The 12884-nt window shown below is 51.0% G+C and overlaps 1 protein-coding gene across 1 annotated transcript in view; it reads right to left on the reverse strand.

Moving 5' to 3' along the window:
* Positions 1–12884, reverse strand: part of TNPO1 (transportin 1) — a 1554860-nt gene that overhangs the window by 414655 nt on the left and 1127321 nt on the right. The window contains exon 15 of the mRNA XM_085632345.1: positions 9407–9514. Within this exon, the coding sequence (XP_085488471.1) occupies positions 9407–9514 (108 nt within the window). The remainder of the gene's footprint in view (positions 1–9406; positions 9515–12884) is intronic.

Raw genomic sequence — 12884 nt, forward strand, 5'->3', positions numbered from 1 at the left:
CGTCGCTCATGCCATCCGTTTTCACCTACCCTCTCCACCGAGTCCGGAATGCCTGGTAACCGTGTGCAACGAGGCCCACGTAGCTGCCTGACAAATGTCCTGCAGGGGAACGCCATGTCCCAAGGCAGTAGTTGCTGCTGTTGCCCTGGTCGAATGGGCACGCAGCCCCACAGGAGGCTCCTTCTTAGCCAAGGAGTAACATGCTTTGATACACAGAACGACCCACCGCGATATGGTCTGTTTGTGCACAACTCGACTTTTTTTGGCGCCCACGTAGCCAACAAAGAGCTGGTCATCTACCCGGAACTGCTGTGTACGCATCAGATAGAACGCGAGCGCACGTTTTGGGTCCAGACGGTGGAGCCTCTCCTCCTCCCTTGAAGGATGCGGAGGCGGAAAGAAGGTGGACAAAGTGATGGTCTGCCAGATGTGGAAGGGCGCGACAACCTTTGGCAAAAAAGAAGGACGGGTCCGTAAAACCACCTTGTCCGGATGAACAGAAAGGAAAGGAGGTTTGGAAGAAAGAGCCTGAAGCTCACTCACTCTTCTGGCAGAGGTGATCGCGACCATGAAAGCCGTCTTAAGAGTAGGAAGACGCAAAGGACAGGTATGAAGGGGCTCAAACGGAGCGCACATCAGATAGGTCAATACGAGATTCAAGTCCCATTGAGGCATGATGAACGGCATGGGAGAAAACGTGTGCGTAATGCCTTTAAGGAAACGGTTAACAACCGGGGACTTAAAGAGAGAAGGCTGATCTGGAAGCCTCAAAAAGGCAGAGCTGGCCGAAAGATAACCTTTGATAGTGCCTAGAGCAGAGCCCTGCTGGGCCAAAGAAAGAAGGAACAGAAGAACAACAGAGAGAGGGGCAGAAAGGGGATCCACAGCCTTTGCTGTGCACCATGCCACAAACTTGTTCCACCTGCAGGCGTATACCGTTTTAGTGGAGGGACGCCTGGCGGCCAGAATGATATCACAGACTTCGGGAGGAAGATCGAAAGCTGTCAACTGTCGCCGCTCAATCTCCACGCATGGAGGTGGAGGCTGGACAGGTTCGGGTGGAGGACCATCCCCTGCTGCTGCGACAGAAGATCCTCCCGAAGGGGCAGACGAATCGATCGCCATGCTGAGTAGCTCGGGATACCAGTATCTTCGTGCCCAATACGGAGCCACAAGGATGACTTGGGCCCGGTCGCGCCGAATCGTCTTCAGCACTCTGGGCAGAAGTGGTATAGGCGGAAAGGCGTACAACAGAAAGCAACTCCACTCGCGACGAAAAGAGTCGCCGAGCGAGTGCCGCCTTAGAAATGCCAACGCGCAGAACTGATGACATTGCGCGTTCTCTTCGGTGGCGAATAGATCTAACCAAGGCTCTCCCCACTGCAGAAAGAGACCTTGCCCCACGTCCGAGTGCAGATGCCATTCGTGATCCATCAAGCACCGGCGGCTGCTTTCGTCCACCCTGGCGTTCAGAGAACCTGCCAGGTGTTGAACCACCAAGGTAATGCCTTAATGTTCCAGCCACGTCCAGAGGCGCAGAGCCTCCTGACATAGGGTGCAGGACCCCACCCCACCCTGTTTTTTGCAAAACCACATGGCGGTGGTGTTGTCCGTGAACACCTGCACCACACTTCCCCGGACAATGGGAAGGAATGCTTTCAGTCAAAGCCGGATCGCCCGAAGTTCCAAGAGGTTGATATGGAGCCAGGACTCCGCCGGAGACCAGAGTCCCCTGATCTCCGCCTCTCCCAAGTGGCCTCCTCATCCCAGGAGGGATGCATCCGTCACCACTGTGTGCTCCGGTTGGGGAAGGGAGAGGGATCTGCCACTGACCCAATCGCGAGTCGTGAGCCGCCACTGCAATTGTTGCGCAGTGCCCTCCGAGATCTGGACATAATCGGACAGGTTGCCCCGATGCTGCGCACACTGAAACTTAAGGTCCCACTGCAGAGCCTGCATATGCCACCTGGCATGGTGCACAAGCAGGATACAGGACGCTATTAGGCCCAGGGGCCGGAGGGTCATCCTGACAAACCCAGGATAGAGGTCAAAAGATTGGAATCATAGCCTGAATATCCCAGACTCGCTGCGCGGGAGGATAAACCAGAAACTGCGTCGAATCCAGAACCTCTCCAATGAAGGGGAGCGTCTGAGAGGAACTCATGAGCGACTTCAGCAGGATGATGGAGTACCCCAGCAAATGCAGGAGGTCGGCCGTAGCCTGGAGGTGGGAGACGACGGCCTGAGGTGAACCCACCTTCAACAACCAGTTGTCGAGATAGGGGAAGACCAGAACCCCTGAGCTGTGCAGATGAGCTGCGACCACCGCATTCCCTTTTGTGAACACCCGAGGGGCACTGGTAAGGCCAAAGGGAAGCACAGCAAACTGAAAGTGCTCTAGGCCTACCGTGAACCGCAGGTAACGCCGGTGGGCCGGCAGGACGGGGATATGAAAATATACGTGCTGCAAAGTGCAACGCTACGATCCAGTCTCCAGGGTCGAGAGCAGCCAAGAACTGAGTCAGAGTCAACATCTTAAACTGCTCCCTCCGGAGAAAGCAAGTGATGTTTTTGTGGTCTTAGATGGGACGCAGGCCCCTTGTTTCCTTCTTGGGGACCAGAAAGTAGAAAGAACAACCACCACGTCCCACTTCTGGCCCAGGAACACGTCGGATGGCCCCCTTGGCCAGGACGGCCGTGACTCTTTGCTGGAGAAGCACAAAAAGGTCCCCCGACATGCGGTGGAACTGAGGTGGCATGGCTGGAGGGGCAGTCTCGAAGGGGAAGGAGTAGCCTCTTTGGGCGACATGCCCGGGAACCTTGAAACGCCCCAGCGCACTATTCGCCTTATCGTCAAACAGGTGAGTACCATCAAAGGGCATGTCCATACGGGAACTTTGTACATCCCCTGAAAAACCAGTGGACCGCAACCAGGCGTTAAGACAGAGGGCCACTGTTGTGGAAATCGCCCTGCCCAGTGAGTCCGCGGTGGCTAGTCCACACCTAATGGTGAACCGTGCTGCATCTTTCCCCTCAGCAACAGCTTAGGAAAGCATAGTCTGAGCCCCCTCCGGACACTGAGGCAGCACCTGCGCAACCGTGTCCCACACAGCATGGGAATAGCGGCCCAAGCGGCATGCGGTGTTCACCAACCGCAGCCCTAAGCTGGCAGATGAAAAAAGTTTATTGCCGAACTGTCCCAGCTTTTTGGATTCCTAGCCTGCATAGCGGCAGGGAATGCGACTTGGCGAAGTGGAGGCCTGGAGGACCACGGCTCTCCAGGGTTGGGTGGGAGGACAGAAAAGGAAGGTCACCCGGGGCCGGGCAATGGCGCTGGGCCACATCCTTAACCACAGGATCCCCTATGGCTGGTCTAGACCAGGTGCCCATCAAGACGTCAGGTAATGCCCCATTGAATGGAAGCAGGGGCTCCGAAGAGCGTGGCGGCGGCTGAAGTACTATAGCGAGGAGGTTAGTTTTGAGGGTCACTGTAGGCAGGTCAAGGTCAAGGGCCTCAGCTGCTCTATGGAGCACCATAGTGTATGTGGCGCCCCTCCTCCATAGCCACATGCAAAAACAACAGTTGATGGACAGAATGCACAACAATGTCATACATTCACCCCAGTACAGAGATCTGGGCCTAAATGCATCGTTTTTTTGCTCACCATGCCTTTCCAGTTTGAACCCAGCCATATGCAAATCAGTCTTGACCCTGTGCCTCATGGGAACAGTCCAGCCCGAACTGCCAAGCCAGGCTCTCCCTGGCCTGGAAACAAGCATCCTAGGACCGGTTTCCGGGTTTCACCTCTCTTCAGCCAGGATAGCTTGATTTCAGTGGCATGGAGAGCACGGGACCCACGTCTGGGCATACCCTTCCCACACAGGGGGACAAATGCAAAGACAACAGTTGATGGACAGAATGCGGAACGCTCCGTCCATTATCCCCTTTGGTATCGCTTTGTTCGCCCTAAGTTGGCAGGGTATGCCCAGACGTGGGACCCTTGCTCACTTTGCCACTAGATTCAAGCTAGCCTGGCTGATTAGCCAGAAACTGGTCCCAGGATGCTTGTTTCCGGTCCAGGGAAGACATGGCTTGACAGTTCGGGCTGGACTGTTCCCATGAGGCACAGGGTCAGACTGATTTGCATATGGCCATGTCTGAACTGGGGTGGTGGAGTGAGCTAAAGAATGATGATGGATTAAAGCCAGATCAGTTGACTGGGGTGAGGGTTTGATTTTCTCAAACGCTCCGTCCATCATCCCCTTTGGTATCTACTCCATAGCCACAGCAGGAGGAGAAAGAAAACCAGTGTCAGAGGAGAGGTAAAGGCCACCGGCATCCTCTAGCTCTTCCGTCCATTCCTGTTCTGACCCGCACTGCCGTGCGATAGGTTCCTCAGACCCCGCCCAGTCGTCCCTTTCTTCCACTGCTGCCCGTGGAACAGGGGAATACAAATGGTCGAACAGCGCCGGGAACGGCGCCGGTCCAGCTCCGTGCCCCAATTAGGGTCCCAACCAGGAGCAAAATTGTCCGGGAACCCGGGCAAGGGCGGAGGTGGAATGAACTGAACCCACTGCGGCGTCGGGATCGGAGCAGCAGGCTACGCCGGGGCCGGAGCAGCCGGCGGAGGTCCCTGTGGCGCCGGAGCCGTCGGTGGAGGTCCCTGTGGCGCCGGAGCCGATGCCGGCGGCAGAGGTCCCTGCTGCGCCTGGGGTCGGAGCCGCCGGCGCCGGCGGGAGCCGGAGGCCTGAAGAGGCGGTCCATGGCTGCAAGAAAATCTTGCACCTGGGCAGGAGTCGCCGACAGACCCGGATAAGGTGGGTAGGTCACGGGACTCCCAGGCTCCAAAGGAGCTGCGGGGGTGGTACCCCCAGCCCCCTCGTCCGTAGACCGACGAGGGGACGTCGGAGAGCGGAAACGCTCCTTCGACTTCTTCTTATGATGTCTCTTACCCGAATCCGAGTGGGAAGACGTCAATCCCCGGGACCCACGTCTGGGCATACCCTTCCCACACAGGGGGACAAATGCAAAGACAACAGTTGATGGACAGAATGCAGAACGCTCCGTCCATTATCCCCTTTGGTATCGCTTTGTTCGCCCTAAGTTGGCAGGGTATGCCCAGACGTGGGACCCTTGCTCACTTTGCCACTAGATTCAAGCTAGCCTGGCTGATTAGCCAGAAACTGGTCCCAGGATGCTTGTTTCCGGTCCAGGGAAGACATGGCTTGACAGTTCGGGCTGGACTGTTCCCATGAGGCACAGGGTCAGACTGATTTGCATATGGCCATGTCTGAACTGGGGTGGTGGAGTGAGCTAAAGAATGATGATGGATTAAAGCCAGATCAGTTGACTGGGGTGAGGGTTTGATTTTCTCAAACGCTCCGTCCATCATCCCCTTTGGTATCTCCTCCATAGCCACAGCAGGAGGAGAAAGAAAACCAGTGTCAGAGGAGAGGTAAAGGCCACCGGCATCCTCTAGCTCTTCCGTCCATTCCTGTTCTGACCCGCACTGCCGTGCGAGAGGTTCCTCAGACCTTGCCCAGTCGTCCCCTTCTTCCACTGCTGCCCGTGGAACAGGCTGAGGTGGTGGTGGAACAGGGGAATACAAATGGTCGAACAGCGCCGGGAACGGCGCCGGTCCGGCTCCGTGCCCCAATTAGGGTCCCAACCAGGAGCAAAATTGTCCGGGAACCCGGGCAAGGGCGGAGGTGGAACGAACTGAACCCACTGCGGCATCGGGATCGGAGCAGCAGGCTACGCCGGGGCCGGAGCAGCCGGCGGAGGTCCCTGTGGCGCCGGAGCCGTCGGTGGAGGTCCCTGTGGCGCCGGGGCCGATGCCGGCGGCAGAGGTCCCTGCTGCGCCCGGGGTCGGAGCCGCCGGCGCCGGCGGGAGCCGGAGGCCTGAAGAGGCGGTCCATGGCTGCAAGAAAATCTTGCACCTGGGCAGGAGTCGCCGACAGACCCGGATAAGGTGGGTAGGTCACGGGACTCCCAGGCTCCAAAGGAGCTGCGGGGGTGGTACCCCCAGCCCCCTCGTCCGTAGACCGACGAGGGGACGTCGGAGAGCGGAAACGCTCCTTCGACGACTTCTTATGATGTCTCTTACCCGAATCCGAGTGGGAAGACGTCAATCCCGGGGAGCGATGACGATGGCTCCGCTAGCGATTTCTCGAGCGACCCCTGGACCTCAAAGGGCGCGGAGACGACAGCCGAACCTCCAGTAGCTCACGGGACCGCCCCCGCAAGGGCTTCAGAGCCATGGCCAGACAGTCGGAACATGACCGGGAGTCATGGTCGCGCTCCAGACAGTAGAGACAGACGCCATGTGGCGACGGGCCCCGCAGGATTAAAATCCAGGCATCCCTACATGGCACCAGGAGTCAAAGACTCAAAAATGGAAGACAAAAAGTCTCAAAAGTTTAGTCAAAAAGTGACTAGGGTACGTGCTCTAACCAGATCTGCGCTTGCTGGCGCGGAAAAATAAATAACCGACGTCAGCACACATCAGTGGCGCCTAAGTAGTCTCCGTGATGTCATCTCGGCGCTTACGACGCCAGTGACGGACGCGGAGCCGCACAACGCCACCTTCCGACACGCAGGGGTACTGCTGACAAAAACTTTCCGGATCCAGTCTCACGCCTGGGAATATTCTAAGGTAAGGAATCTATCACTAACGTGTCTCTTTCAGATTCAAATTTATAGCCGATTCACACATTATTTCCTTGAATTGTAAACTGTTTATTATATAATAGAAAATAAATATATACATGTCTACATTACATGCCAAAAGATTGAATCTGGTATGGACTCTGTGCTTCAGAATGAGCGGCAACATTGTCGTAGGTTACATTTGCTATTGTGGTCTCCTTTCTACACATAGCATAGGGCTTTCGATTGCTTTAGTCTATTCTATTCTTGCTTCTGCAATGCCGGACTTTTCAATACTGTGGGAAAATGTTTTAGGTTAAGCTGGCCTCTCCGAGCAATCAAGCATATTTGTGGACGTGGACTGTAGGGTGGATCATGTGTGCACACAATACTCATCCCAGCTGCGGAGATCGTCCATCGAAGCAAGGCTGGTTGAGCGTGTAGTATGCTCGCTGTACAGACAGGGTACCTTGGAGTTGGCGAGACAGTTCTCTTACTGCAGTGTCCGCGCTGCATCGAGATCTCAGTAGTCAGGGTGACAGTTGTGTTCATGAGGTGCAGTCCGTTCTGCACAGGAAGTGGTACAGTTGGGTTGCTGCAGCATAGTAAGTTCTCTCCATTTGCACAGAGGAGTGCATTCCTTGGTCACGGCCAGTAATGCAGAAACAACCTGTTTCCAAAGCACAAAAGACGAAAACCAAAAGCGCTTTTTGAAGAAGAAAAACAGTGCAATGGCACCAAACCAAAGCTTCTAGGTTCACTTTTGTTGCAAAGAACATGACGGAGATGAGGGAGAAAAGGTTTGTGATGAAGACTACAGGGGGAGGGGGCGCGGTAAATAGTAGTGAGTTGGGGTTGCCGGAGCCACGGGGGAGGCGTGAGCGCATAGGGACAGGAGTCTGCCTTTAAGCAGGGAAGCAGCAAACTAGGAATACAGCAGAAATGTACAGGCCTGTTTACATAAACGGAGCAACTATAAAGACTAGCACTTGCGTTATGTGCTCAAACCAAACAAAGTAGTCCCGAAACAATGCCGTACAATGTCGCTGCGTATGTTTAACTATAGTCGGGTAGTGCGCTCAGTAAAGTCTAAACACCAGTTGAAGCATGACTTATGCATGCCCTTGACAAATGGGGAGAACGCAATATGGAATGACAATGGTGCCAACAAATGGAAAGCCTATGCAGTATGTCTCGGTTCGAGACAGTGCATGTGAGCTGTCTAGAGCCGACACCTAAAAACACTGCAATTACACGCAGATATCTATAGCTAACCTCAATTCAGTTTCATGTGACTGCTGTACCATATTACACAAATATATGGTTTGCTTTCCAGTTCCCCTCATGCACGAAAGTGGATCGTACCTGCAGGTCATCTGCCTCTGGGTACCGAAGTATGCAACTTCAGATATCTGCAAGGCCAAGAGAATAATCAAACAATACCTGCCAGTATGTAGCTCTCTAATTCTAGCACATGACTTCCTTCTCTGGCTGAGTTGTGCCAGGTGGTGCTCGGAAATACGGTACCTTGCCTGACACCTAACTTTTCTTTTGGTTTTCAGAAAAGCTTGTGATGCATGTTATTCTGCCTGGAAGACTGGACTCTGACTGGCCCTGATATCCTAGGAGTGACTCGTTAGCAGTTTAAAGGTTGCTCCCATCCACCAAGCAGCAGTACTTTGTTGGGACCCTAAAAGGGACTTCACTTTAGGAGAAAGAGGACCCTGTGTGCAACCTTTCTCTCAAAGTCAGGACTAAGGTCTATGACCCAGAAAACAATGCTGCTACAGTCGAACTTGGAAAGAAAGATTAGTTGCAACTTTCGCTCTGATGCATGGGAATGTTTATTGCAGTGTAACACTGAACAATTTGTATTCTCGTGCAGGACCACAGATATCTCTCTTAAAGGTACCTCAAACATGTCAGGCAAACGTAAACCTATCAGGTAAAGGTACACATTTCTTCTGTTAAACGCAAGCCATAAAAGGACCAATTCTTATGGACAGGAATTTATTTAAAAGAAAAAAGTAGTCAGATGCAAGATAAAAGGACCATATAGGCAGCAGTTTGAATGAGCAGAAAACAGGCACTGATAGAAGCACCTCCTCTATTGCTAGGCAATGCAATGCCAAGGCTGAAGGCAGGTGAAACCTTCAGTTCACTACTCCAGATTTTATGAGAAGGATGTCTCAGCAATGTGCTCTGCCATTCTGTTATCCTGACAGGAATTCTCTTAAGCTTTATCGCCCCCCCCCCCCCCCCCCCCTCCCCAAATCTCACTTGGCAGCTGAACTAACATGTTATTACCAACAGAGAAGCACTTTTATAGGTTTTAATTCAAGCCTTCATATATAGATCAGAAGGGTACTGTAGAAATAAATACACCAGATTAACACCGATCTTTGACCTAGAAGTAAACTGCAGGTAAAGACATGCAATACAAGTAGCAGTTTTCACGGAGTCATATCATTTATGCAGTGCAAAGCCGAGTGGCGGAGGAAAACAATACAGAAGAGAATATTTAAAATGTATTTTAATAAACTCAAACATATTAGACATTTTTGGTATCCAAATTAACGAATGTGGTGATGTATTTTTTAAATCAATGAAATAGTTATAAAATCATAAATACAACAGACCGTGAGCAAACTTCCTAAAGGTTGTTTTAACTATTCAGTGCTTTACAGAGCTCCTTCAAATCCCCTCGCGGGCTATAATTAATTTGCAATTAAAAAACGAATTAAAAAATGTAGGTACCATTGATTGTGCAAGTGTCTTCTGCACAAGATTCACGCAGCGCTGATAAACAGGTTCACAGTATGGTAGGAAGCCAGACTGCAATGCAGTGGCAACTGAAGACAGGCACTGAAATACAAAACCACATTTTAATTATTAAAGGTTTTTAAACAAACAGCTTTACAAACACAAATGTAAATAAATATAGTAACCAATCATTGTGGAACATCAAGAATACAGCTTTTAGAGGTTTACTTATTTCGTAACATTTGCAGTATAAGTTCTTCCAGGGACCTTTGGAAAGCATCATGATCTGTACTGACCGTATACCAGAAAGGAAAAATAAAGTTAGAAATATAAAGCATTAAATAGAGTAAAAACAGATCATTAGAAGCCAGCAGGATTCGGTGAGCACCACTATCCAACTATCTGCGATCGTGGACCTTACGTTATGTTATAAGGGTTTTATAAAGTGCTCTTACACCGGTTGGTTTCATGGTGCCGATTCTAGGACATACCGAACCTAGTGGAAGTTTATTCATAGGCCTGGGTGTACAGCCATGTTTTGAGGGATTTTCTAAAGCTCAGTAGGTCTGTACATGACTTAATTTCCAGAGGAAGGGAATTCCACAGTCTGAGACCCAGAGTTGCAAACCTGCATCCCCCTTGTCGCTTCAGCTTAAAGGTAGGGATTGCCGGAAGTTGGAGGTGAGCAAAGCGAAGGTCGCATGAGGGGGGTACCATGAGATGAGGCTATCTATGAATTTGGGGCTCCAGCCATGTAGGAATTTAAACACCAAACAACCTACTTTGAATGCGCAGCGTTGAGGAATGGGGAGCCAGTGCAGCTTCCTCAGGAGGAGGAAGGCATGTTGCCACCTAGATTGCTGGTAAATCAGTCTGGCCGCTTGATTCTGTACAATCTGTAACCGTTTGGTTAGGAAGAGTGGCATACCGAGGAAGACTGAGTTGGCGTAGTCTAGGTGTGACAGAACCATGGCTATCAACACCTGTATCAAAGCTGCTTGGGTGAGTAGCCTGCTAATCTTTCTAATCTTTCGCAGCTGGAAAAAGCAAGTAGAGATCACAGAGCCAAATTGTGATTTTAGAGATAGGTCATTGTTTATTGTGACACCAAGGTTTTTGGCAGAGGTGGAGGGGGTTGGGGGGCCTAGTTCCCTTGGCCAATAGTGTGGGCCCCAGAAGTTGTGGCTACCTCCCGTCAGGACTAGTTTGGTCTTGCCTGGGTTTAACTTTAAATGGTTGCAGTCCATCCAGTGGTGGATGAACAGCATGGTAGACAAAGTCAGAGGCTGGCCCTACAGAAGACTTTAGACACAGGATTTAATGAGAAGTTCATTTTTATGAGTTTTCTGAATCAAGGAGGTGGTCTGACAGTTCTTTGATGAGCGACAGGGTGTTTCACAGATCAGGTATTACTAGTCATGAAACAGCTGCCATGTTTCTTCAGGATGAAGGAGATTTTAAAACGTATAATGTTCCAAGCAAGAATATAATATGGGACAATTCTTGCAAGTATACTGGGTCTAGTAGATCTCTGGCACTGTCCTGAATTTGACCACAGAATTCACTGGAATTCAATGGGGTGTGATTAAGGTTTGTGGGACAGCCGCCTGAATCGAGTGAGAGTAATGCGCAGGAGAAGTGGATGCAAGATGGCGGCTGCTTCAAGTAGCCGCAACACAGCTCTCTGACCAGACGCCTGACAAAATGCAGTAGTGGAGAGAAGGGAAGGGAAAGGAAAATAAAAAAAAACCTGCTGGAGTATGCTGGCAGTGGCCGTGATGAAGTTTTGGCAGGCTGCTACTTTGTTAGTTAAGCTCGCTGGCAGGAGGCGTGAAGATACATTGTTGCAGAGAAAGTTTGTATCAGCTTGTCAGTGCCTATTAGCATCAACGACAAGACGAGACGAAATGATTGCAGCTCAGGTGAAGGATGCGAACTGAGGGTCAGAATGTTCCCCAAAGCAGTTGGAGCGGGCAGCCAGAAGGGAAAAGGTGCCTCGCTGGCAGCAGCCGCACCATCGGCTACAGCCGGTTCCGGAGCGGAGTCTTGGCAGAGCGAGCGGCCTCTACCGGCCAGAACAAGGAGAGACTCGGAAGGTGAGAAGAGGGGGAAAGGCGCGCCTCTGGTACCTCAGCGCCTAGTTGGCACTTCAGTTTTGGAAATGCTTTGAGGGTCAGGGAGCACTGCAGAGGGGCTGAAGCAACCAGAGAAGGCTGTGGGGAATCCCATAAGGAAACCCTGACAAATGGCCCTACTGAAACAAAGCATTAGCATCAAAGTTCAGTGACCTGGAGGCCGGTGTAAGATACAGAGTCTGGAACAGGCAAGGCAAGGAAAATGCTACTTACCCAGTAGGCATCTGTTCTTGGCATGCAGAGCTGTAGATTCACATGCTTTGCATACTCCTGTCATCTAGTGTTGGGTCCGGATGTTTGCAAGGATATGGGAGTCCTAGAAGATATGGGTGTGCCGACTCCCCTTCTGAATATCTTAAAAAGGCTTCATTCAAACACCCTGGCACAAGTGAGGTGGGGGGATAATGGGGCTCTAATGAAGACGATTCACATTGATAAAGGAGTTAGACAGGTGTATGTATTAGCGCCCAACCTGTGCATTAATGAGGTTTTAAGTTTTTTGAGTACGGATGGTTGTGATGCTCCGAAGATATGAAGGCGATGGGTCCCTGCACTCCTCTGCGGATGCAGGGGCTCCAACAGTTGCTGAATGACTTTCAGGCATTTTGCCTGGAACGGATTTGGAGCCAATAGCTTCAAAACAAAATGTATGCTTTTTTCTCCCAGACTAAAGACTAAATGTAAGAAACAGCTGTATGTAGGTGATGCCCCCCTAGAATTAGTGACAGAGTTTGATTATCTTGGCATCAAACTTACACAGAACATGAGTTGGGTCCCACAGCTGGAAAGAGTGCAGCTATCCCCGATTCAACAAACAGAGAATATAGCGAAAATTCATAGGAAAACTATAGCCAGAAAGATGGCATCGCGCTAGAGATTTACAACGTCAAAGCTCTAGGTGCAGTTTTATATGATGCGGAGCTGTTGGGTTGTTCAAATTCTAGTAATCTGCCAGTAATTTAACACATTTTTTTTTATATCCCTGCTGAATCTTCCATTGACCACCGCACTGATTCTACTCTACTTAGATCTAGGCCAGAAAATATTTGCTCAGAAAATTGTGCTTAGAATGCTCATGTTCTGGCACCAGCTATGGTCTACTGCAGCACTTCAGTCCTATAGGGTGGGCCTCCGTGAATTAATGACTCCAACTTGTGTGGACAAGATCCTGTGGTTGCGCACACTCAAGGATCTGTTACAGAAATTAGGACTAGGTGCATACTGGAGTCAACCAGAAACCCTTAGTCAGATTAATAAATCCAGCCTCAAAGCTGTATACTGGGGCACTTTTGAGACTGATTTGATAATGAACTGTAAAGGATCGCTTTTGGCTGCTT

This window comes from Triturus cristatus, chromosome 2_1 (assembly GCF_964204655.1).
Source record: "Triturus cristatus chromosome 2_1, aTriCri1.1, whole genome shotgun sequence".
In the NCBI taxonomy this organism is placed as follows: Eukaryota; Metazoa; Chordata; class Amphibia; order Caudata; family Salamandridae; genus Triturus; species Triturus cristatus.